The sequence below is a fragment of the Mugil cephalus genome, chromosome 13 (assembly GCF_022458985.1).
Source record: "Mugil cephalus isolate CIBA_MC_2020 chromosome 13, CIBA_Mcephalus_1.1, whole genome shotgun sequence".
Classification (NCBI taxonomy): Eukaryota; Metazoa; Chordata; class Actinopteri; order Mugiliformes; family Mugilidae; genus Mugil; species Mugil cephalus.
The window spans coordinates 25,592,574-25,619,010 of record NC_061782.1 but is presented as its reverse complement, the minus strand read 5'-3'; the positions used below and the strand labels follow the sequence as shown (position 1 = coordinate 25,619,010).

The following is a 26,437-nucleotide window of genomic DNA, read 5'->3' as shown; positions in this document are numbered from 1 at the left end:
TACATGCATATATGAATCAACAGAACACATATGGACATTTGAAAGGATGTGCTAAGCCTGTAATTTCAGTAAAATGTACTAACTGGATTGTCCTTGGGCAGCTCCAAAAATTTGACCGCAAAGTGATGAAATCAGACATTATGCAGATACGACACACTCGCATTACCAAAACAAAGTCAAAGAAAATGTTTAACATTCTGGTTTCATGTATGAGTTTATATGCAGCACATGATATCTTATAATGTTAAGGTGGTCAACGGGGCCGCATTCCAGAGATCAGCTGTAAGAGGTACAGTTTTAGTTATTGCTTCTGCTGTATCTGGTTTTGTCCTCAGATGCAACCATTTTATACCAGACCCAGATGTCAGAGGGTGAGTTTCTAGGCCAGTAAAAGCCAGTGTACAGCTACTCCATGATTAACCGTCATTAACTGTAATGATGCGCACAAAGAAGAAGAAGATAGAATCCATGCTGAGTTCAATTGTTTAATAAGGCAGCCACAGACAGGCAAACGGGAGCCAGGAGAGCAAAGGCAGAACTCTCAGTCAGGAACAGAAGACTAAGATGGTTTACCAGGAAACAGCCAAAGGAGGTGAGTCTGAGTCAGGCAGTTTCAATACCAGGAAGTAACCAGAGGAGTGCTAGAAAGTGTAATAAGGCAAGGAACAATCCAGCAGAGAACTGTGTGTGCAACTGGTGAATATATGCAGGCCTGATTAGAGGATGAGGAGCAGCTGTGTGCACAGGTGAGCTGATTTGACTGGTGAGGTGGGAGTGGCTGGCAGGCTGCATGAAACAGAATGGAAAATCACTGAGAGGGAGATGGATAACTGAACTGTGTCACAGCCATGTTAAGTGCTTCTTGAAACTAGTGATGGTCAGATGAAGCCTTCCATCCATTTTTTTTTTTGTTTTTTAAAAAAGTTTAATTTCTGAGGCTTTGCATGTACACAACCCCACAATAATAGAAATAGAAATCATAGAAAGGTCTATTAATAAATAAATTAAAAAAAAGTAAAGTAAAGTTGGACACAGGATGCAAGAATGAAGCAGGACAAGGAAACAAAACTTAAGGAGCTGGGATCAGGATGTGAGGGTAATCCTAACACACAAATCCAAGAGACACTGATTAAGACCAAAAACAAAAACAAGAGAGAACATGAGAAAGCACAAGAAACAGCAAGACAAACTGGATAACATCACAGGACAGGAGAAACATGACAGGCGACAAGACGGAGAACAAAGGCAATAGCCTAGCTATATACGCACATGGGCAGAGGCAAAGAGACACGGGTGAAACTAAAGAGGGCGGAGCACACAAGGAGAAACCAATCCAACAATCAAAGGGCAAAAAACACAGGAAGTAAGGCAAGACAAGAAACACCAAGAAAGAACTTTTCAAAATAAATCAGGAAAGACAAAGAAAACCAGTCACTGGAAATGCTCAAAACACAGAACCAGGACACAGCCTGTTCTCTTTTTGGAACAACCTCTCCTGATTTGGAAAAACCCCTTTCACATGGTACCGAGAAGGCAGGTATGCACAAGTTTCCCAGAGTAACTCTATCTCACTCATTATTTTCATGACAAGCACAATAATGCTTTAGCATAGATGAAGTGATGTTGTACCACAGCTGCTAAGCACACAACAAACACCTCACTTTCACCACAAAAAGAGTTGTGAATACAAGTGTATATGCAACAAATGTAATACTTACTAAATATATACAATATAGCACATATTATATGGTATCATAAAGTGTTACTATATACAGATATATACAGATATAGTATAAATACATATACACGCACACCTACCTGGATTTCTTGACACACGCTCTGAAGCCTTGCCACAGTACGCCCCATCATTAACTTGAAACACATGATAACTCACCTGTGAAGTGGATCCATTAAATGTTTTGTCTGGTATGAAACATGAATAACTAGAAAAAATGCAATGTGATTGCAGAAGATATTGCTGCTTCGCTCTCAGATGGATGACAGTAGAGCAGATTAGACTAGCTGACAGTTATATGAGAATAGGATGGCTGTTTTGCAAATCAAATGACTTAGAGGGACAGCATGGAAGACTAGCAACATCGTGACTGTGTGGCCGACCACACTGTGATGCTTTACTTTTGATTAGAGCAGTGGTCCTCAGTTATTTTCTGTCATGTGTAGGGGAATTACATTTAAGTCTAATAACAGCACTTGTCAATAGGGAGCACCACTTACAGATGAAAAGTACACTGTAAGAATTACAGAAGTACACAGCGATGGAGGAGGTGAGGACACTTCCGATGGTGGCTGTGTAGATGTGGGTGCACACCTTGGGGGAGACATTGACCGTGCGGAGCAGCCTGAGGAAAAACATGCTCTAGTGTGCCCGCTTGATGACCTTAGATGAATGTGTCTCCCATTTCAGGTCGCTGGTGATGGTGGTGCCCAGAAACTTCACAGAGTACCCCACCTGTAGCCTCCTGCAGTGTCGTTTATGAGAAGTGGAGGTATGTGGGGGTGAGTGTCTGTGGAAGTCCATGACCAACTCCACTGTCTTGTTTATGTTTGTCAAGTGTACACTATGCTGCCAGCTGTGACGCTGCGTTACTGTAAGCTGCAAGCTCATCGTCGTCCGTGATGAGTCCCAGGACCGTGGTGTCATCTGTAAACTTGATGGAGGGGTGGCTGGAGGTGCAGTCATTGGTGTACAGGGAGAACAAATAACAGGAGAGGACACAACCTTGTGGAGCTCCGGTGCTGGTGGTGAGGGGGGCCAACAGCTGGCGTCATATGTGATGCGTCAGTTCTCAATGATCATCTATTCCAGCTCACAAGGACTTTAATGACTTTAGGGAAATATATGGTTTACGTACATAAATGGTGAATAATGAATAATATGATATGATGAATAATAAAACAGTTGGTGTAATGATGAGGAAAATAACAGGTTGAATGAGTTTTGGTGATAGTGATAAGTAACTAAATGAAAATGAGGCAAATGGAATCCAATTTCCTAAATTAAAGGTTGAGGAGAATTTAACACACGACACAAACTCTAACCCAAGCATGAATGAGCCTACTTCTGCACAGGCGGGATGCTGTCATGAGTCGAGGCTGTCCTTGAGAGCTAAGATCTCCACAGCGGTGCCAATGAGGAAACCCAGTGGTACCAAGGTGTTAAGAGCAATTTCGATGGAAAGACGTCCACAGGTCTTCATATTTGGGGTCGGTTACAGCAGAGTTGGTGACATGTAATGATAACGTAGTTGCTAACAATAAAATTGAAAATCAGCTACTTTTGATGGCCTGTCGAAAATATCTACAAAATATCACAGCCTGATGTTTGACTGTCTTAACGATTAAAACAAAAGAGAAATTCAGCTTGAACTTTGAAAATGTTCTGCGTTCAATTTGGCTAGGAAAAATTCAAAACTACAATAGTATTTAATTCATTATCACATTTTCTTAAAATCACACGCACAACGCAATCAATATTATTCTATTCAAACAATGCACAGGTTCAAATATTAATTTTTCTACTTCAAACATATGCAACCGTAGGGTGACAGATAAAGAAAATTATTGTCAGATTCAAGTTATATCTTTCAACACAGCTAGACAGTGAATCATCAAGCCATTTTGACCTCAGTAATTGGCTGATGGGAGTGAGCAGCCTGCAATGTTAGCTTCTCTTCTGCTCTTTGACGTGCCTAAAAGCTTGTTTAATGGCCCCAGAATCTGTAGAGGAGACGCAACAATCCACTTATGGAGTGTCTGCAGAAGTCCTCCCCCTCTTCCTGGCTCAGAGAAGAAATCAGACGTCCTCCTACATTGTGTCATTTGTTTGTTTGAGTGAAACAAACAAATGACAGGGAAATTCTGTCACATCTATACCCACCAGCCCCCTCAGCATCTGTCCCCTTTTGAATCATTATTCAACTTTGATCCAGCAGATTGAGGTTTCAACTTTCAATAAATAAAAGAGGATTAAAAGCTTAACTGCCATTATTGTGTATTTAGCCATGAATATATACTATTATGGATAAACTTCATAGTATAGCTCCTGTATTTCCTTAATGTGACGTAGTGCGTAGTGCACAATAACATCGCAGACTAACGTTTCTTAAGGTTCTCGAAAACACAAATGAACTAACTGAACATGACTGGCTTTTTTGTATAATGTTGGCCTCGTGGTCTCTGGCACCAGACCCCTTAAGTGTGAGCTCGAGCCACCATGGATCATCAGACTTGTCCTGAGACATCGTCAGCATGAGGGATTTGCCTACGTGACAGCTCTGTGTCTGACTGGAAACCATTTCTGGATGTGCCCCTATGTTGCCCCGTGGCAGCTGGGACCGTGTGTCCGCATGTCGCTTTCTATGCCCATTACTTGTTTGTTGTGAGTTACTCACCATGTAAATCGGGAGCACTACCCAGTTTTCTGGCCACGATGATTTGGACATTGTGAAATCCATATTTTTGACAATGAGTGCGTTGACTTTTTTTGTTTCAGTTCAGCAGTGTACTTTGATAGCGAGTACCTGGTGCAGATTATACCATGAAGTAATCACATGGACACAACTTAAGATGGACAACAATACTCTCGCTAAGCATCAGCACGCTGACATTAATAGTTAGTCGAGCTCCATATCTAGTAGTTTGGCTAAAGACTGTCTAAAATGAACAAGCAATAAATAATTGGGGAATGTTTGGTCTCACAGACCCAATATTCACAAATTATTAGTCTGAATGATTTGTGGGTGAATCCAGTGTTGCAATATACAGTACCATTTAATAGATTAGTGTGACCAGTTGTATTGACAACAGAGATCCATCAGGAAATACTAGATAATTAAGTAATAATTGGCTATTGTTTTTGTTGAAATCATAAATCAGATATAAACAGCTGACAAACAGCACTCTGAGGATAGGAGAACAAGGCACCACATTTAGTAGACAACTAACTGTTGTGTCTATTAATTTAAAAAAAAAAAGAAAAAAAGGACTTTCTCATAGTGCATTACAGTGCATAACAATGAGGACGATTACCATGGTGTGGTGTTGTCTATTTGCTTGAATTATTCCATGAGCATGAACATATACATACAAATATTTGGCACCACATTATTCAGTGTGATTAAAATGGAAGAAATCATTACATTGATACCCAACCGAACCATTATTTTCAGCTTCGGCAACATGTAAATTCAGAGCTGAAGGGCATGTATTCAACTGGTGAACAAGGTGTCTGTATACCCAGGTTTAAGCTGCAAAGCATATGCATTTTATTGACCAAAGACACGAGGGACAAAACTATATACATTTATATATATATATATATATATATATATATATATATATATATATATATATATATATTCCCAACATCCCCACCATCTACAATTCAGGAGTTAAAAAAGGAAATAAACACCCTTTTAAAAAAGTCTTGGTTTCATAGTTTGACTTTTTCCCCTATTCTCCAGGGTCACTGTCCATAAAAGGTCCACAGTTCCAACTCATCTGGTCACACACCAGTATATAGTGACAAGAAGTAGATGTACAAAAGGAAAATGGGATAAATGAGGAGGGGCTTCTTCGTTTTAAATTCATCTCCAACAAGCAGTGAAGCAGCACTGTATGCAGCCCAGAACACTCCAAACAGCTGAAAGATGAGAAGAGAAGTATTCGTATATGAATGCAGCAGAAACAGCATGTGACTTTGAACATTACACGAGACTTTTATTTAATCATGCTGTGAACTATTCAAAACTTAAGATTTGTGCGTGGACAGGCAGACTTCCTTAGCAAAATAAATAAATAAATAAAAAATTGTGCCTGCTTGATTTTCTAAGGCTATTTGCAATTAGCATTATAACTTTTCAGACCAAAGTGTGATGTCTCTCACCAAATCCCATCCCAATTCAAAATTCAGTTTTGTGTTGTGAGTCTTTATTCATTTGGGTATCTGTTGCAACGCTTATAGTATGCTCTGTACTAGCATAAAAGCATAAATGTGATAAGACAGGAATAGTACGCTACTGAGCTTGTCCTGGGTTGTTGCTTGATGTCTAGCACCACAGATCAATTTGCGCCACAAATATGAAATTTGACTCAATAACTGTAAATGCAAATGTTTCCCAATGAACATGAGCCCAATCATCCAAAGTGGTGGAGTTTACAAAAAGACTTTATTTACAAAGGCCAGTTATGATAGTGGCCTGGCTAATTTCCCTAAGTCAAACATTGTCAGGTGACAGCCACTTTGAATTTGGAATTCATCAGTGTAAAATATTAAAAAAAAAAAAGTAAAAAAAAAAAGAGAGAGAGACAGGAATACCATCAATCAAAAGTTAGAGCTTAGAGGATTTTGTCTGTGACTCACTGACCATTTGTCTACTAAAAATGTATCTTGGTTAACATCTGCCAAAAATAGCAAAACCATACACTCCAAAAATCAGAAAAAACTCCACCCCAGTCGTTTCAGGCATGTATGTCTGAATACTGGGCTGAGAGGCATGTGCAGAATTTAAAAAAAAAAAAAAAGTTAGTGAAAAAAGCTTAGAATGGCACATGGCAAGGCAAAGTTAGAGGATCCACATCCATTCAGCTCTGCTGTATGGCTGCATTATTGATTTAGTGGACACCATGGATTTGAAAGACCTTTTCTTTCTTGTTTAGATCACCACCTCCTAAGAACTTTTATTTTCATAAACCCGAAACCCTTTTCATTACCATTAAGTAGTCAGTGGCATCTTGTTTAATTAACAATCCAATCATGGGAAGATCTGGATGATTTAATATAGGTCATAGGTGATGCAAATTCAAGATAAAAGCTAGAGTCACACTCACTTTGATTAGAGTAGAAACCACCTCAAACCCTCCGATCACTAAGAGCAGAGGGGCTATGACGATGAGAGGAAGGAGGGAATATCCGATCACTCCAAGGACCTGGCCATAAGAAACCTGCGGAGAATTCCAAACAGTACAATTGAAAAGAGGTTTGTAGTTAGAGTACAGGGTGCATTTTGACCAACCTCTGCTGAACTTACCTCACCACCAAGAACACGAGCCAACAGGAAAATAGTTAGCGATCCAAATATCCAGATGGTGATGATCCAAGATACAACCTGTGAAAGCCAAACACAGTTAACCATCATTCCCACTGAAAACGGGGAGAATTTAGACTTCTGGTGGATGGCATAACATCTACAAAAAATGTTGGTCTGCACGACCCTGCTTTAGAGAAGCAGATAGGATTACTGGCATTAAAATACCTCCACCCTACATGTGCAAGCAAACATACACACACACATCAAAATTCTGACAGTATCACGGGATATATCACAGTATTTTTCATGCATAAGCATGTGTTCACAATATTTTCTACTGGTTGAGAGAGGAATTAATGCAGTAAATTGACTAAGGATGGACTATTTTACTATGACGACAAGTAAACATTGTAGAATAATCCCACACTAGTAGTAAAATAGGTCTGCATGGCCCCATGTTAACACTGCCTGCTGATGCATTTTCGGCCAGGAAATAAAAAAGGATGGATGGATGGATCGCTAGATAGAAAGATGCTTTATTCATCCCAAACTGGGAAATTTCACAAATTTAATAAATGTTATCAAGATGAAATGAAGAAATGGGGACAATTATTTTTTTTGTTTATTTTGACATATTTATTCATATTCAAACATAGTGCTATGTCTGTAACATCAATAGCAGCATGACCGGCTACCGTACAAATTGTAGTCTGTGCAGAGCACTTTTTATTTCATTCATAAAGCTAAAATTGGGACCACTTCCGGGACATCTAGTCAGGGGACACGTCATCCAAAACAGGGACTGTCCCCAGAAATCGGGGACGTCTGGTCACCCACCTTTTTTGGCAAAAGTCCATTTATTCTGACACTTGGACCTTTCTATCTTCACCACACCTCGCAGTGACACAGTATTTTGGTATATTAAAAATTCATAACAGAAAAAAATACCAGTATTTAGTACGAACCAGTATACCACCCAGCCCTACAACAATGATAACAAAATCACCACTTAGGTATAATTTATGTATCTGTGCTTAAGAGTCGCAGAGGCTCCTACCCTGCACGGACTTCGCTACATAGCTGATGTGCACCTTCCCAGAAATGTAACTACACATTGTGGCAACACAGAGGTCAAGAGCTGTGACTGGTTTGTGATTTTCAAACTGATTGACTTGGATCAATAAAGAATCTGAAAGGTCCTTGCATAGCCCTATGCAGTAGTATAAATGACACATTATAGTTTTGTTTGGTCCTAAAACCAATCCTTCCTGAAAGTTTCACGGAAGCACCAGGCATTTGGGCGACCAAAATTCTTTAGTGGAAAAGAGTACGCATCACTGGTCCTTGAATTCATGAATGCTACAGAGCCCAGTGGTGTTCATTGCATCCTGCTTACCCTGAATTGTCCGTAAATGGAGATCATGGAGAAGAGCAAAACCATGGCCAGAGGGCCCCAGAAGTCTGGATTGTCTCTGACCACCTGACGGTTGTAACCCAGCGATGGCATTGGCATCAGCACACATCGAATCTTGTAATAGATGTCCTTCAGATCAATGTCCAGCTCCTCGCTGCTCACACAGAAAGGATATTATTAGAAAACAAGTTTGTCATCAAGGTTGAATGCAGGAGATATTTGGTAAAAAAAAATAAATAAATAAAACAAAAAAATAAATATGAGCTTGGAGGACCTGGCTTAAAATAAATAACTGTGAAGTCTACTCATGGATTTGTGTGCTGCTACTTTATAGCATGTTAAAGGCTTTGTGTTGCTCTCTCCCTTTCCGTCCATACTACTCATTTTAAGTCCTGGTCTCATCAACCTGCCCAGTCTTCATGGCCTGCAGTTATCCACTCCTACCTGAATGCATCATTCTCCATCCTGCTTATGATGCCTCTTGTATTCAATAATTATAGGAGCTAACTCACCTGTGATAGAACAACTGCTATCACTAACAGGTTTATTTATATTAATTTTCAAACTGTCATGTAACATGTTTGTCTTTGGAGAAGTTTGTCTTTGCCTTCAGGCTGCTCTGGATGTTTCAGGTCAGGTTCTGTAAAGCGTCTTTCCCTTTCCCTTATTGTTGTCCTGTTTTAAAATGCTTTTGTGTTCCTTTTAATGTTTGCCTATCTTTCTTTTATTGTGGACCACTTTGAGCTGCAATGTTTGTATAAAATGTGCTGAACAAAGTTTATCATTATTATATTATAATTATAACATTATAACTGGCCTCAATTCCCTACCTACATTAGGTCGGGCGAGCACAGTGAGGGACTGACTTTTCCGGCATCCAAGATAGAAAGTAAAGGAACTCACAGTAGAGGTTTGCTCTCTTCATTATCTTCCTCCTCGACTTCCAGCAGCCAGCCGTAGCCTCGCTGCCTCAGGAAGGTAGTGGCATACGGGTCTTTGCCACCGTCACTGCCCATGTTTAGTTTAATGTCCGGGGAACTGATGGTGCCGCTGAGTTCTGTGGAGGACATGTTTGTTTACAGAGTGTAGCATTGGTTCATAGCTTGGTGTGACTAGGATGTATGACAAAGTACTTACATTACTTACATTCCAGTTCAAACGAAAATGTATGAAATTACTGGAGCTCAATCCTTCCTATTCACTCGGTTTGTACAGTATTGTGTGTGTTTGTGTTATTCTAGTTTCTAACTTTATCAATACGTTTAACTGCCTTTACGTGATGTAGCTCGACTTACACGTAAACTTCCCTTGGTGACCAACAGAACAGACTACATACAGGATGTAAAATTAATGTTATATTCTGCTTTTACACTGTATTCCTGTCAATCATTCCTAACAATGCGGATAAATGCGGAATTATTTCATTAAGAGATCAATTCATTGCGTAGCAAAGGTACATGGCAAACAAAAGCTCGAGTATTTCAGAGATGTTTGTTAGCTGCGTCCTAAATTAATTAGCACAGCTCGAACATTTCATAACGCGCTGAAGATATTTACGATAACACAACGTCGGACCAAGAGCAAGTGTTACTTTTAACGTGAATGCATTTGTACTTGGGTAGAAGCGCTACTTTGGGACAAGGTGGAGAAACGTAAACAGTCTGCGGCTGGGCTGGCCTACTCGGCTAGCACTAGCCTACCTTCTGCCTCTGTGGAAGAGACGAACGTGAAATCTCCGTTGGTCGGAGAGAACTGCATGGTTGGTGCTCTGTTTCTGCCACACGCCTCTAAGCTCCTAGGAAATTACATTTAAACAAACAGTCCGGGACACGTAGACGAGGTTGTCACTGATCCCCGCTCACGACTGGAGTAAAAACTATTGCATTTTGTTTTCGTTCCGTCTGTCACTGCTGCGTTGTAGAAAACCAGGAAGCGCAGAGATGGGGTAGCTGGGAAATGAGACACGTCTTATGATGCATTCAGGTCGTGTCGTAAAGCTGGTACTGTTTGTTGGGACGTGGGAATTCTTCTTCTTTTGGGGCTGAGGCAGACTAGATGTTAACATGGGCATAGTGCTGCCCTCTGCTGTTTTGGTGTTCATTTAGACTAAATTTTGGACGACTGCTCGCAGTGTTTCATATAACTGAAATAATATTTCATAAGTATTACACATAGTAAAAGGCAGCTTCTTCAGTTTGTTGACCTGATTCCAGGTCAATGAACTGATACTACCTGTTCAGTACTTGCAGGTGAAAGTGCAGATTTTCAGTAATCTGATCTGGCAGCATAATTGCCAGCCAATTTCTGTAAAATTGATGGTATCTTGCTGTTGTTGAAATTTACTGTTTTTTTTTTTTTTTGTTTTTTGTTTTTTGTTTTTACAGCAAAGCTGTTATTTTCCACGTTCACTGTAATATAAAAAAAAGGATTAGCAATTAATTTAAGTTAATTTACACTTTTTGTACAACAGATATATCAAATATCTATTTAAGATTCCTTATACACACAAGCAACATTTAGTATACACGCAGTAAATATTTTTAAATTTAGACAATTTACATCTTCTTTCTAAACATTATGTCTTCAATTATTCTAATGCAATCTTGCTGTAAAGATAGTACACTATATAAATGTAGTGATTGAAATTGTTGAAGTTGTAGTTTTTAAGACATAATACTGTCTCAAAGTCTTTTAAAATGAACTTTTCTCAAAACAAAAAAACAACAACTTAAAGCCTGAAATTTTGGGCAAAACTAAAATATCAGCCATTTCAAAAAAGAAGACAAATGTATTATTCCAAACTCTAACATTATTACTGAGGTATCACTATTATATATTTAATCTCATCAACTAAACTTTCCAGCCATATCCTGCATTTAAATAACACAGTATTACACCGTTAATGTCAATGTTTTAATGTCAATTTATAGCAATTTTTTAAAGCGTGTGTTACTGCCTCTGCGCATCCACTCTCATTTTTGCTATTCAAGATTTTCGTATGAACCACAGTCAGCCCACACCTCCGTAGCTCCATAAATTCTTCCAGGTTTCTTTTCCTGGCTTGTTTATAATTTAATGGTATTTTAACAATCCATATTGTTGGGAGGTTTCACTCTTTCCTCAGTAGTAATATTCTTCATCAAAGTATCTGCTTTCCCCTGTTTCCTTCTACAAGCATATGTGCTGGTGCCTAAATAAAAGCAGCCTTTTTACTTTTTTGAATCTCTGTTAGTGCATTGGTCTCTCTTATTGATGTTAAAGCTCCTGCTCTATCACTGAATTTGACTGATTTGTCTGGTTTACTAAAATGCTAATAATATTGTCAGTATCTCAACATTGTAATCCATTTAATTAGTGAATATGATGCCTATTCTTGTTGTAGATGGGTCTAAGTGTCTGTTTCTCTGGACTATGTCCCTGGTTAACTTTCTCTTGTTATTATTCAGGATGCATAACTTAACTAAAGGTTATGGGATGTGCCATATCAGTACAACTGACCCGAGATTTGAGTTGTTTTGCCCCCCAATGCTCACCCAGAAATTTCCAATGCACCACCTTTGTGTTGTCTTTTTGTTTTAAGTATTTTAAATCATGTTTATATTATTTAATTTTGAGGGTATTGCTCTTTCCTCTTTAATATGTCATGAATAACAATATGCTGTGAAGATGTAACTTCATCCTTCTCTTTCTTGTGCCTAGCGTTTGCATTTTAATAGAGAGGTGGTGAAAAAAATGGGACATTAAACACGGTGGGTATACATGCTCCTTAATCACGCTAGCTAACATCCCTTGCCTACTTTTAATGTAAAGAGTCAAGCCTCTTTCATATCTGACAGTGACTATTTAGTTTTAGCTTTTAATTAACAGGAAGCACCATATTAAGATTTATTGCATTACACTTTTATTTATTTTATTTTTTTTTTTTTGTTTTGTTTTTTTTAGTAGAGACAAAAGATGTGTCTCTGTTCTGCCCTCACATCAGGGACTCATCTCTTAACAAATTTTCTTCTTCTTCTTTATTGATACATTTACTGAAATAAACAGAATACAACTGAGCAATCCCAATTCTCACTATTTGAGGTGTAAATTGTACAGCTACATGTAGCAATTTTCCTACTGGCATTAAACCAGTCAGATGCTAGGACAGGTTTGGAGGAAAGGAGCTTTGGAGTGGATGACACCTTCTTGTCCTCTGTGAGGTCAATGACAGGTCTGCCAAAAGGAGAAACATCCCAATTCAATCTCCAACACCTGATATATGTACAGCATGAATGAGAGAGGTCTCACAGGGATGCCTGAGCACTTGCCACTGGTAAGAACAAGACATTTTCTTGTTCTTTTTCACATGGCTCTACTTGTACTGTATGTGCAGTATCGGTTGCAATGCAATTTGTGACTGGATAAGTCTGTAGTTGAACGTGACCTTAGCATAGGTGAAGGAAGGGTTAATGTGATGTGTCCTCTCAGTTTCAGAAATTCTATTCAGCACCAGTACAATGTATGGGACCATCTCTACAAATCAGATGTTAACTTTTTGTGATAAAAATGATAGGTTAAAATTAAACTTTAACCCTACAGCTGACACCTGAATTTCACAGCAAGTTTGTTTCACAATGACTACATATTATTTCATTGATATGACCAGTATCAATACAATAAACATTATAGTGTGTTGAAAACACGTTTTACCCTTAACATTTCACACAATCTCAAATATTATGGAAAAAATCGTTTTTGTGTTTCAAAAGGAGTGCTTGCATTAGACAGACACAAAAAAACCCAAATATTTATTTTGTTTATTGTTTACAAGAAAAATTAACAAAATATAATTCTTGACACTTTCATATGTCAGTTCTCAACATTGTTGGTATCAAAGTCAGGGGCTTCTTGACAGCCTTGTATACCTTCGATTTTAAGTTTTCAATGGCTGTTTTAGGAATTGTTTAGTATTTTGTCTGTCACTGTACTAAAAGAAATTGCACTTGAAGATCTAAGAGTGATTCTTAATGCGATACTTCACAAATGCATGGGGTGTCCGAAAACTTTTTTCCACAATTCAATTATTTCTCTAGTGTCAGTAACAATACTCAACTTAAAGACGCTTTACAGAACCCAGCCTGAAACCTGGTGGCAAGGAAAAACTCCATTTTAACAGGAAGAAACCTTGAACAGAACCCAGCTAGTTAGAGACAGAGAAGAGAGAGAGAGAGAAGCAGGAGGAACTAGATGAATATCTGTTATACATCTGACTAAAGAACACAATACATATAAGAGTACAAGATGTTTTCTCTATATCGAAAATGACTTAAGTAAAGTTGTTAAAAAAAACAAGAGTACAAGATATACCAGATGCATGTTACAGGAAAGATTGAAAATGAAACAAGAGCACAGGGGCATGAACTAACTCTGTTGTAGCTGTATTCCAGGTGAGTTAGCTGGTATAGTGGTTGTATAAAGTATCACTAGAAGGTTTTGTATGCCATCAGGTATGAGTGGATAACTGCAGGCCATGAAGTCTGCGAACATTACAGAGATTACATGCTGATGATAAATATGGTGACAAGTAAAAAAAACTGGCGTAACTGTCACAATCGCATCTCCCTAAATCCCGTGATAAATGCCTGTTTCCATTAGACACTGAAGCAGTATCTTTCCCTACCCTGTCCCCCATGTTTAATACTGTAAGCCCCTCAGTGTTACCTCCATTCAATCTCAACCCACATTTCTCAGCCTGTTCCTCATTACACCTCTTTGTTCTTCATACCTCCGGCACCACATCAGGACATTTCTGTCGTCTCCGTTTCCTGACACCTTTCACACAGCCCAGTATCATGCTTCCCGAACAATTTTAATATATTACTCGAAGAACAGTGCTCTAAAATCAGCCATTTCAGTACCACCTCCTCTCTCCTAAATTCCGGTGACGTATGATGCACACCCCCTTGTTTCCTGTTTTAATCCCGCCCCCTCGGCCCACCTGGCCAATAGCAGCTGCTCTTAGTAAGACGTCTCGTTTGCCGCTAAAACTAAATTCGCTCCACTTGTGCCCGGTCGAGTAACTTGTATATGTGGACAGTATCTACAGTAAAAAAGGTAAGTTTAACGTTTAGACTTGTGGTGTATTCGACGTCGTGTAGGTTTCGCGTCTTGTCCTGACCAGACTACAGCGTGTACGTTGTTATAAGAGCAAAGAAACCGTCTGTCTTCCTGTCGTTTCTCACCGACCAACCACTTCATATGCAGTCACAATCACAGCAACACATTTCCACGTATAATTTAACCATCGTCTGCATTTGTGATTAAGAGCAACGTATAGTGAACTCAAAACTAACGGTTATTTAGACCATGTTCAGTGAACTCCTCTCTGTGCACGGTTTCTTTCTTGATGAATAAAGACAGCAGGAGTCACCGACCAGGAAAACTATTAATAGAACTGCTCAACCTGAAGATGAACTACGTTTATATGCCTGCAAGTGTGATGAAACATAGCTGTAACAAACTGAAATGCCTGGATTTGCTTATTTTACTTTTAGTTTGACTGAAGACAAGCTTTTCTCTTCATGGGTCTATACCCCTTATAATGCCTGCATATCTTTAATTACATCTTTATGTTTTTTTTAAACCGCGTTTCTTTTGTTCATTCATTCATTCCCCCGTTATTTACTATTAATATGTGTTGTGCTGTTGCTGATTTTGTTATTTCTTTAAATGCAGTCCTGTTCAGGTTCATTTAAGGTTTGGGGTGTGCGGTACAGTCCTCCTTCAGAAGTTTTTGGATTAGTGTTTTCTTGATTCTGTCTCAGGCTTAGCGTCCCTGTGGCTCCAGTCAGCAGCCGAAAATGGGAATCTCTGGACTGTTGCAGTTCATAAAAGATGCAGCAGAGCCAGTCAATGTGAAAAAATACAAAGGCCAAACCGTGGCTGTGGACACCTACTGCTGGCTGCATAAAGGAGCTTTTTCATGTGCTGAGAAGCTCGCCAAAGGAGAACCCACTGACCAGTAGGCACTTTTGTTATTTTACATGAATGAAGACAAAGCGTTTCCAGAAGAACTGTATGTCATCATTTATTTTGCTGATACTGACATTGTAACGTGTCACGTCCTAGATATGTTTGGTACTGCATGAAGTTTGTGGACATGCTGCTGACCTTCAGTGTCAAGCCAATTCTGGTGTTTGATGGACGCAACCTGCCCTCAAAACAAGAGGTGGAAAAGGCTCGGCGAGAGTGAGTATTATTTAAGTATCTCAACGGTGATTTGGCGAGTGAATTGTTTAGGCAGAAAAGAGATAAGCCTGGAGTAATGCCAAGCTTCTCTGTTGCGTATGCTTGAATGAAACCCTTCAGCTCACTCAAAGTGTGCATTGTGAATTTATTAAAATACTGGGACATTGCCCAAAAGGTGTCTTCCTCAACCCTGTCCAAATAAAACAGAAACACAGACCAGAAGACACTATTGTTGATTCTGGGGAAACCAGGCCAAGGCTCTGATTCAGTACACAGATATGTTGTCTCATGCAATCAAATGTGGGAAAATGGTGGTCTCAGACTTTTGAACAACAGTACCAACATGTGTTTGTAAACCATGTTTCCTCAAACCATCCCAGACTGATAAAATATCTGTAACAGTTGAACAAGTCTGTTTCAATTATCAGCTTCTCGAGATGAAGAAAGAGGTTATTCATCAAAGCCTTAATGGCCTCTATCCAGGAGACAGTGCTCCTTCTTTCTAGTAGGCATTAAGAAATAACAAAGTTTGTTTAGCCACAACAAAACCAGGGCAGTAATGTACAGACCACACAGGGAATTCCATTGTTATGTCGGCAAAGTCAAGGAATTAAAGTGGAATTAGTGTCATACAGTGTCATGGCACAAGTAATAAGAAGCCCTGAAGAATAGACCGGGCTTCAAATCAGACTGCAATCTCACTTCATATTATTTATTTATTTATGGCACTTAGTTCAAAGAACATGGAAATGGAGAGGCTTGGACAAAACAAAGACACTGGATCAGAATGGTGCTGAAATCTTCTATCGTGTGTTTGATAAAAAGAAATGATTTTCTTTGTTTTATATCACTTATTGTTCTCTTAGTGTTCTCAACAGAGACAACAGGCGTCATATCATTCACACACAACCAAATAACTCATCTGAGAATATTGTGCCAACAAAACAATGCAACAATAACAGAAAATGGACCCATATTGTCATCTAGGGTTTCAGAGCAGTACTGATTGCCTGGGCCAAACATAATAATGTCATGTTTTTCAAGCTCTGTTACAAACACGCTCAGACAATGCCTGCTTTATTTGGAGAAATGCATTCCATAACAGCAACAGAGCAACATTGTTTATATGTGAAGGTGTGGAAAGGAATGTTCAGGGCTGTAGACATCCTGTTCAAAAACAAATAGTCAACATTACTAAACATTAAAGAGCGACCATCCTAACTCTCATTCCTTGTCAGGGCACTGAACTGTACCCGTGACTGCTAACTGCACCATCACAACCCCTTCAGTGTTTTTCTTCCCCTTGTTCTCATTTTCAAATTGCAACTCCGATGTCATCCAGCCAGTATCTATTTTGTCATTTTTATTCCATTATTGATCACTCTTGTGCTTTTTAGACGCAGAGAAGCCAACCTTCAAAAGGGCAGACAGCTGCTGCGTGAAGGGAAACTGTCTGAGGCCAGAGACTGTTTTACTCGCTGTGTTAATATCACCCCAGCCATGGCTCATAACCTTATTAAGGTGAGGACTTCTTCTCTCCTACTAGACTGACGTGAACTAAAGTCACTCAGCTGGTCCTATTAATCAAATGTGCCCTTTATTCTGCCGTCCTAATCAGACTTAGACTTAAACTTAGACAGACTCCACAAGGGAAATTGCTTGGTCCTAGTAGCTTAATTAAAACAAAAAGATGAGCTGTTATACAACTGGATGGACTATGGAATAAAAGCAGTTCGGTAGCGTTCTCTATGGCAGCGGAGCTAAATAAATGTGTTGGAGAATGACTCTGATGACTGAGAGGAGAATGACTACTCAGCCAGTCAAATCTGTGCATTCCTGTTCGAATTAGAATTTAGTTTAAAATTCACTTTTAAAAAAAATAGGGCTCTGATATGTATTCTGTCTTCAGAGGAATTCGTATTTGTTAATTAATATCCTTCCTGTTTAAAGTGAAAAACCTGCGATCAAAGTAGTTTTAATATAAATATGTTGAATTGAACCCCCGGGTCCCGGTCCTCTGTCTCTTTGTGTGATTTTTATTTAGTGTCCAAAGTTTTTTGTGTTTGTTTTCGTGAACCAGGCTGCAAGGGCGAGAGGGGTTGATTGTGTGGTGGCTCCGTACGAAGCTGATGCTCAGTTAGCTTACCTTACCAAATGTGGTTTAGCCCAGGCTGTTATTACAGAGGACTCTGACTTGCTGGCTTTTGGGTGCAAAAAGGTATGTACCACTAACGTGAACTCCTCTGATATATTTTCTCTCTACCTAACAGGGTTAAATGAGACTATATTCACATGAAACTTTGTTTTACAATCACACAGGTGATTCTCAAAATGGACAAGCAGGGAAACGGCCTGGAGATAGACCAGAGTAACCTGGGCCGCTGTCGCTCCCTGGGAAACGTTTTCACAGAGGAAAAGTTCCGTTACATGTGCATCCTCTCTGGCTGCGATTATCTGGCCTCTCTGCACGGCATTGGCCTTGGTAAGGCCTGCAAGCTACTGCGGCTCGCCAAAGACCCTGATATCCTGAAGGTGAGAGTGATGTTGAACTCATGAAGTTGAATTATGTATTTAGGAAGGTAATGACTAACTGAACTTGAGATTGCGAAGTCATTTTAAAGAACAACCCACCATGGCAACTCAGCTAGCACACCATACCTGCACTTGATGAATGCATGGTAACGTGATAAGATTAAAATGTACCTAACAATATACCCTCACATCAGGCAAATTTGTACTGTATGGAAATGCAAATATTGTTGTAAGTCTCTTAATCCATTCTTTTATTGAGAGGTGAGCTGAAGATGAATTTCTACTGTCATTCCACAAAGGAAGACCCAATACACAGATAAACTTGGACATGAAAAGTTATACACATACAAAACCCTTTGAGATGACGTTAATGCTGCATTACACATGGAGAGGATTTATGGCTCATAAAGCAACCAGTCTTTGAGTCTTTATTTGACTCCTAATATGGTATGACATTTATCTGCATCTTATGGCTATTTTACATTACATTTATTTTATAAATTAATCCACAAATGATTTTTTTTGAAAATGTGCTTTTCTGTGAAATGTCAGAAAATTACGAAAGATGCTCACTGTAGTGTTCTAAAGATAGACAGCGTTTTGAAATTAAGCAATGATTTTCTAATCAGACATGCTAAAGAAAAGTGTAAAATCCCCACATTTAGTGCATGGCATTTTATTTGTCACTTATGGCAACTGTCCATGGTGTCGGTACACTAATTTCAAACAAAGTATATATGTACTAATATTATTAGTTATGAACAGCAATACTGAATCCTGGAGTGCACTTTAAATACAATTTATTTTAATAATATAATGATACAACTGAAAGAAGAAATATTCTACAACAAGAAAATTCAAACTGAAGGGTTTGATTTTAGAAGATACAAAAATAATCAAATCTACAATATGTTTGAAAGCACACATTTGCAATTAGTAGAATAAGTGCAAACAATGAGTTTCTTGTGTTTTTTGGGATATTCAGCATATTCTCCCAGAAAGTTGGTATGTAGTAGTTTTTACAATGATTCTTTGCTGTGTTTGAAAACCATGCTGTTTATTACATGCTCTTGTCTCTGCTTCCTGCCAGGTGATCAGAAAGATGGGTCAATACCTTAAGATGAATCTAGTTATACCTGAACAATACATTGAGGGATTTGTCAGAGCCAATAATACATTCCTCTACCAGCTGGTGTTTGATCCTGTAAAGAGAAAGGTTGTACCCCTCAACCCTTATCCAGAGCACATAGACCCAGCTACCCTCAGCTACGCTGGACTGTATCCTCATCTACTGCTGATGTAGTGTCACATTTAGTTCTATTTGATTTAGAAACGGGACATTGTAAGTTCCTTTCTACTTACAGGTACTCAGTATCTCTGTCCTTAATGGCGTTGATCTCAGTAATCTAGGAGATGACAAAGGCTTACAGATGGCCTTGGGAAACCTTGACATCAACACCATGGAGCGGATAGGTGACTTCAGTCCAGACAAACCCATTCTACAGGTATTGTATTGCAGCCATTTAACGGTGCCATGTTGCTCAATAAGATGTGTACTTTTGGTTAAGAACAAATTTACACCTGTCTTTTCAGCTATCTAGACCCCGCAGTCACAGCTGGAATGGCTCACCACCCTCCACTGGATCCAGTATCTGGAGCAGAGGGTTCACTCCAGCCTCTCCTAGCCCTCGCCGACCTACGTCCTCTCCAGTGAAGCCACCTTCCACCAGGGGGAAGGAGAGAGTCATCGGTGTGGATGGCCTCAGGCTGCCCTGCAGAGAGTTGCACGTGAAGAGACCGAGAGACGGTGAGCTGATCATAGCATAATATTGAAACAGTCAACAAAAAGTGCCTCAAATTAGCACTTGAGTGTTTTAATATTATGCCCCTCTGCTATTATGCCAACTCCTCTCCATTTAAGTTTACCTTTCACTCCACTTCATTTATTGGATGGCTTTAGTTACTAGTTACATTACAATTTAAAAATAGGCGACAGTGTTTAGTTATAAGTAAAACTGTGCAATGTCGGACATAGAATTAAAACAACTGTCACTGTGATTTAGTCATTTTGGAGTCTGGATAATTGTGGTGGTATTATTCATTACTTGTTAATTCCATAAATGGTTGACTCACTGACATAGGTACGTAGAAATCCTAGTTTAGCATACCTAAACTAGACCAATCAGAGTTGAGTTTCTTGTAAACAGATGAAGTGTAGAGTTGTTCCAGACCAATTTACTCCACAAAATACAGGATACCTTTTTCTATCTGAATTCTTCTCTTCTCCTCTTGAAGACTCTAGTATATCAGACCAGGATGTGCTGCATCAGTACTCATCCACCAGTCCAAAGCGATCCAGGTCAGACCAGCAACTAGACAAGCCCTCATTAACTAGCCAGCCCCGGCAACGCAATCGCTTTGCCACACTACTGCAGAGGAGAAACCAGGACACAGAGGAAGATGGACAGGCCACACGCAGCAGGTGAGTCACACCCATTTTACCCCATATAATTCTCATTAATATACGATACCTATTGCTGACTAATCTGGAGACACCAAATAGTTAAGGTGAAGCAGCACACACAGTCTAATTATACTGCGTATGAAGAACAATTCAGAATTCTGCCTTTAAATACATTTGAATATGTTTTTATAAATGTTTAATTTCATATTTATTTGAACACAAGATTTGCGAATGATTTGGATGCATCATGATAAATAATTAATCACATTTATTTACTTGAATAGGTATCTCATTTTGCATTGAGGAGTTGCAATTCTGTAAACAAATAAGCACCGTGTTTTCTGAAAATGTATGTATTATCCTGAAATACTTGTGTTTATTCCGACGTCTAGATTCTTTAGCAGCTCCACTTCAGTCATCAGTCTCAGCACTAAGGATTCTGCAAAGGAGGATTCATTTCAGGCTGTGGACCCCATCACTGTGTGCTCCACTGAGGACAAGTCCACTCTTAGTACCCAGACCAATGATAGTGATGGTCCGGACATCCCAACAGTGGAAACTCCGAGCCCGCCTTCATCACCTAGCACTTTATCCCCAAATTCAAGCAGTCAGGGTCTCAAGCTGTTCCACTCGTCAGGCAGCTCCTCCTCAACAGAACAATCAAGAATGCCAAAGTTAAGCTCAGGACTGGCAACCCTGCAAAAGTTTCAGTTTAAGAAAGAGACTTTCCCCTCATCGCCAAAGAACCACAGACCCTCCGGACACTTGTCTCCCCCACAACTGTCTTCTCCTGACAAAACATCAGTGGACAAGGATGACCTCCCAGATACTCCTCCATCCCAGGACAGTGCTTATTTCTCACAGTCTCAACCTTGCCTCACTTCCTTCCACAAAGTGGAAGCCCCCACCTACAGTTTCCCCTCCTCCTACAAAGAGGATGCTGCTTCCGTACGTTGTCACAAATCTCCACCATCTTTACTAATGCCTCTACATCCTTTTGTGGTTAGGTCTGCCCTCAGACATGCATCATCATCAGAGTTTAATGTCTCATGAGTAGGTGTGCAGAAAGTTTTCATTGCATAGCTTTGTAACTCATGTGTTTATTTTATGTTTTTCTTCAGAAGACGAATTCTAGCAAAGATTCAGAGCCTGTGCAGAGTCCTACATACTCAACTGACGTGGAGAGGAAATCTGGCATACTGAGGTCAAAGGTGGGCATGTGCTTTACATTTAGTTTAAAATATATGACAAATATTTGTCCTGGTTTCTTTACAGTTAGCCAGCGAGAGCTGTGACAAAATGCCTTCTAGAGCTACAAACCTAACAAATTTTATATTGCATGGCTGTTAAAATCAAGCAGTATACTGCACAATTCAAAAAGATGAACAAGGCACATGTGTAAAAATGGCAATACAGATACAGGGACTAAACTCTAAAAAAAAAAAAAAAAGCCAAGTATTGTCCTGTAATGTCCAAGGTAAGCCTCATCTGTCAGTAAGTGTACAGCAGAGTGTTTAAATAAGTCCCAGTCAGCTGCTTGAAGTTAGCCTCAAGTCTAACGAACATGTTTGTCACATTACAATGTTGAGAGGAGGATAAAAAGCTAAGGCTCCCCTCAGATGTGGAAGCTAACTGAGCCACAACCAAACTACCAACAGCAGTTTTGCTCTCAAGGTGTCCCCCATAGAGGAGGAGGGTTAATACTTCAGGCCTACTCATACTACTTAACAAACTGTACCGTGATATGACTTCTCAGCCTTATTTGATAAAAACCAGGCATCATAACATCAGTGGTGACCCATACCTCTCCTCCCTCCTGCTTGCCCTAAACACAGCTGACTAAATTGGACAATAGTGTTTTAGAGTTCTAACAGCGCAGTCATCACAGGTAAGATGTTTACTTTGGTTCAAGCTGTGTTGCCTGTGTTGGTTCACTGTGCATTTTAGTCGCAGCTTTATCCTGTTGTTTTTGTGGACTTTTGTGGACGTACTTCTGTGCATTTGTGACTATATGTGGATATTATGCAGGTGGGTTACATTTCTTTGTCTGGTAGCATTGTTTATTTTGTGTGTTTTTTTTTTTTATATCTATATATAAAATATTATATATATATGTATATATTTAATTATTGCTGATACAGTTGTGTCTGCCAGCTTTGTGAGGTAGTACATGTCATTTCACCATCAGATGATTATATTTTCAGTTTGTTTGTGCAAGCTTAAAAGTGGTGGTGTTGTTGTTGCTAAACAGTTGCCATATCACAAGGATCTTTTTGCTGGGCCACATGATTTTCTTTATGCCTTGCTGTGCCACTGATATGAAGACTGGAAGCAGGAGGAGTTTCAGAAATATACCATAGTGTCACGTCCAAGTAGATTTGTCTTTATCTCAGGACCAAACAGACTTATCAAACAGTGTTCTGTATCTGTCCTAAAACATTTCAGAATCTGCTTGCATGCATCCAGACGTTTTCTTGGTTCCTCGATGTGATGATGCTGTTCTCATACCAGATGTCAGTGAGGCCAAATTCTGAACAATTGGAGCCAGTGCATCTTTTGTTATTTAGTGAAATCTCATGTCATTGTAAAACTGCAAAAAAAAGGTCCACAGTGAAATGTCACAAAAATCTATCAAATAACCTAAATAAAATGTTCCCATAACTAGCAGTGGCAGTTTGGGCCACAATAAAAATGAAAAATGTATCAACAGGAAGAGGTGTTCTCCTTAGTAAAAAACCATTTCCAGACAAATGGCACAGACAAAGTATAACAGTTATTTGAATAACACATGGACATAAATCTTTATGACTGATGTGCACATATCACTTGAATAGAGCTTATACTTGATTTGGTTTTTATGTCAGTCCAGGAAACAGAACAGCAGTTCTGTTTAGTACAGTTAAGGATTCAGTAGAGGTTGAATTGCCTCCTCCTTCCAGTCTTTTTGACTTAGCTGGTCTGACCCGGTTCTTAGTCTTGCAATGTGCAGACATCTGTAGATGAGTCTTCTCATCGCTCTCATTGAGATCTATAATTTACTACATGTTTTTTCATCCTTGAACACTGTGGCCATTTCCCTCAGTTTTAATTTTGTCTTGTGCACATGGTCTTTATCCATCCAGGTTTCAGGGCTGTCAAAGCTTAAATCCGGCAACCCCGATCAGGCAGCAAAGGTGCAAACACTGGGACCGGCCAGGGCCAGTGGACTGAGGAGGAAGTCTGGGGCTTCTGGGAAGAAATTGTCCTCCCCCAAAAATAATGAGAACAACCCTAGTGTCCAGGCCACCATCAGCAGCCTCTGGAAGAACTTCAGTTTCACAAAGTAAAAGACAATAACTTATCTTAACTTGCAGTTGACTTGACTTAATTGATGTGTGTGTGTGTGGTTGTGTGTGGGTGGGTGTGTCGGTGATGGGTGATGGGTGAGCATAGGAGCTGTTTACACATCTTACACATGTTTTAGCCATGGTCACATGGGTGACCAGAGCTGTATTCTGATGTTTGCATGGTACAGCTACAACTATGAATTTTTCCACTGTTTAGAATGCTGTCTTTAGTGAGTGAAATTTTGTCTTGGTGTTACTACCCAATTAAGAATTTTAATGCAATATTAAAACATCGGATCCCTTCATGGTGCCAGCATGTATATTTCTTTTCTACAACATACTCTGATCAGAGCAACATGGTGTCAACATCAAAAGACAATACTGATCGTAACAATACAAAATTTCTGAGCCCAACTGAAGCAGAAAGTAGTTTCTAAGCAAATCGCTGTTAAAGACCTCCTGTCTTGTGTTTTTGTTTTTAGAGATACTCAAAAGATGACTTCCTGTAGGAAAGGAGAGCCTATGTCTACAGTCAAAGACAACCTGCTGATGAGCTGACCACAGGCCACATGACTGTACTCACCAAACAACTTCTTAAACATGTTTCACACAGCTCAGTGTTGTGTGAAGCTTTTAATGATTTCTCATCAACCTGTATGTCTTGCTGTAGAGTCTTAAATAAAGCAACTTTCTACTGTCTCAAGCATGTCCTGTGTGCAGTCTGATGTTTCCTAACCATACGCAGGCAGTGCGACGTGGGGTTACAACACGTCTTCTTTCCACTGGCATTTGCCTCAGCATAGCAGTCAAGGCATCTCGTCACCTAGTATGAGTATGGTGGCTGTGAAAAATGCATGAAGCACAAAGAAAATGACCTACCCACATGCCTGCTCAGGAATGTGGTGACAACACTGTTGACTTCCTGTGACTTCAGAACAGTGTTGAGTGTTGACTCATTAACAGCTTCATAACTGTAAGGGCCAGGAGGACAGAAGTCAGTCTGCTAAATTCATTGCTCCATAGTTGTCCTGGAAGACCAAGCCAAATGTGGCTAACTTTTCTGACTTGCTGCTAATATTTTTGTGAGACAAAAAAAATTGAACCAACAGTCTAAATTAAGTCCAATGAATAGTCAGAATAAACTAGTGCTCACCATATTAGATTTATAATATCTTACAAAACTGCCCTGTATTTTTGACTCCCTGTACAGATCAGGGCATAAGTTAACCTCATTACAGGTTTTATTAGTTATCCCATTAACCATCGGCAGTCAAAACCTTTCAGATGTATCTTTTTGCTTTTTGGACAGCGCTGACCACTGGGAACCACTTCAGAAAGGTTCCATTGTCGTATTTTTCCTATTGTATTGGAGTTTCTGTTACGGTACGTGAAGGTCTCTGAGTACTTCTTCCACCAGGGAGATGACTGTATGACAGGCTGAAATTCCTCCTTAAATAATCTTTATCACCGATGTTCGTGGTGACTGCTTTAGTGCGTGAGCTTTGTCAAAGAAGATTAATGGCCTCTCAGTGAATTTATTACATTATTCATTCCACTGTGTTGCTGTGGGGCAAAATACCTGAACTCATCCGGATGCCAAGCATGCTGAAGTTGCTTCTCAACAATTATTGCACAAGGGCCAGGGCCTCAGTGCTTTGGCCTTGAAACTATTGTGTAGCTGGGGCAGGCAACTGTATTTGATGTGCTCTTGTCTTTAATCTGCTCTATAATTTCCACACGTGTATGATGTAACCTCAACAACATCATCACACCTACACACAAAGACAATTGCAGGATAAGAACATGAAAAAACACTCACTGAAAATGTAGTAAAGTGACTGAGTAAATTCAGTTAATGAGTGTATCGATGTACAACTGTTATGCTGTTTTGACACACTTACTGCGCTTTGCTCACAATTGTGTTATTAAAAGAGAAATGAAGCGTTGCTTGGTGGGGGCATGAAGAATTAATAGGTAACTGGTTAACGTTCAACTTTCAGATGAGATACACTGAGCAGAGGCTCCACCATCATGTAAAACAACACAGCATATCTGTAAATACTACACGAGAGCATCTCGTCTGTCCTATGTGTATGTTTACAACCATAAGAACTGAAGTCGGGGCTTAATATGTCTCTATGGAAGAGAGGAATGTAGCTAAGAATGCCGTTTCACCACATTCTCCTTTAAACATGCCATGAGCAGAGACTGTATCAGGATTTTTGTCTCTGGCTGACACTTTTTAGTTACAACATATCTAAGGCAAACTATATAAAATCACTCACACAATAAATAAGTGCATCATCAAACGACATGTACTGGCCAAACTAGACTACGGGCTGTATATACACGATCTGGGGCAGAAACCATTAAGACATCTGTTGTTCACCCAATGATTCTAATGTTTGACTTGTTTGGTAAAATC

General features: G+C 39.5%; 2 protein-coding genes across 4 annotated transcripts; one reads left to right on the top strand and one right to left on the bottom strand.

The window, feature by feature from the left end:
- Positions 1 to 5,379: 5,379 nt before the first annotated feature.
- On the bottom strand, positions 5,380 to 10,441 carry yipf4 (Yip1 domain family, member 4). 3 transcript variants are annotated; one of them, XM_047603858.1, is made up of 6 exons: positions 10,164 to 10,441; positions 9,367 to 9,520; positions 8,446 to 8,617; positions 7,050 to 7,127; positions 6,850 to 6,963; positions 5,380 to 5,662 (listed from the first exon to the last, which is right to left on the bottom strand). In XM_047603858.1, the coding sequence occupies exons 1-6, from the start codon at positions 10,219 to 10,221 to the stop codon at positions 5,525 to 5,527; spliced, it is 714 nt and encodes a 237-aa protein (XP_047459814.1). In that variant the 5' UTR covers positions 10,222 to 10,441; the 3' UTR covers positions 5,380 to 5,524. The 3 variants fall into 3 exon arrangements, with proteins under 3 accessions (XP_047459814.1, XP_047459815.1, XP_047459816.1); XM_047603859.1 differs by lacking the exon at positions 10,164 to 10,441 and adding an exon at positions 9,601 to 10,149; XM_047603860.1 differs by lacking the exon at positions 10,164 to 10,441 and adding an exon at positions 9,610 to 10,149.
- Positions 10,442 to 14,417: 3,976 nt separating this feature from the next.
- Positions 14,418 to 24,718, top strand: exo1 (exonuclease 1). The gene is made up of 14 exons (XM_047602217.1): positions 14,418 to 14,556; positions 15,267 to 15,463; positions 15,571 to 15,690; positions 17,088 to 17,211; positions 17,771 to 17,908; positions 18,010 to 18,222; positions 19,313 to 19,500; positions 19,625 to 19,727; positions 19,816 to 20,029; positions 20,518 to 20,704; positions 21,079 to 21,634; positions 21,808 to 21,897; positions 23,809 to 24,008; positions 24,495 to 24,718. The coding sequence occupies exons 2-14, from the start codon at positions 15,303 to 15,305 to the stop codon at positions 24,568 to 24,570; spliced, it is 2,370 nt and encodes a 789-aa protein (XP_047458173.1). The 5' UTR covers positions 14,418 to 14,556; positions 15,267 to 15,302; the 3' UTR covers positions 24,571 to 24,718.
- The last annotated feature ends 1,719 nt before the right edge of the window (positions 24,719 to 26,437 follow it).

Bases quoted from the DNA above. Each gene is read 5' to 3' on its own strand.
- yipf4 (XM_047603858.1), bottom strand. From the start codon at position 10,221: ATGCAGTTCTCTCCGACCAACGGAGATTTCACGTTCGTCTCTTCCACA. The intron at 8,618-9,366 runs GTGAGTTCCTTT...CTGTGTGAGCAG, and splicing joins GAAGAGAGCAAACCTCTACT to CGAGGAGCTGGACATTGATC. The intron at 7,128-8,445 runs GTAAGCAGGATG...TGGCTTTCACAG, and splicing joins CCATTTACGGACAATTCAGG to GTTGTATCTTGGATCATCAC.
- exo1 (XM_047602217.1), top strand. From the start codon at position 15,303: ATGGGAATCTCTGGACTGTTGCAGTTCATAAAAGATGCAGCAGAGCCA. The intron at 17,212-17,770 runs GTGAGGACTTCT...TTCGTGAACCAG, and splicing joins TGGCTCATAACCTTATTAAG to GCTGCAAGGGCGAGAGGGGT. The intron at 20,705-21,078 runs GTGAGTCACACC...TCCGACGTCTAG, and splicing joins GGACAGGCCACACGCAGCAG to ATTCTTTAGCAGCTCCACTT.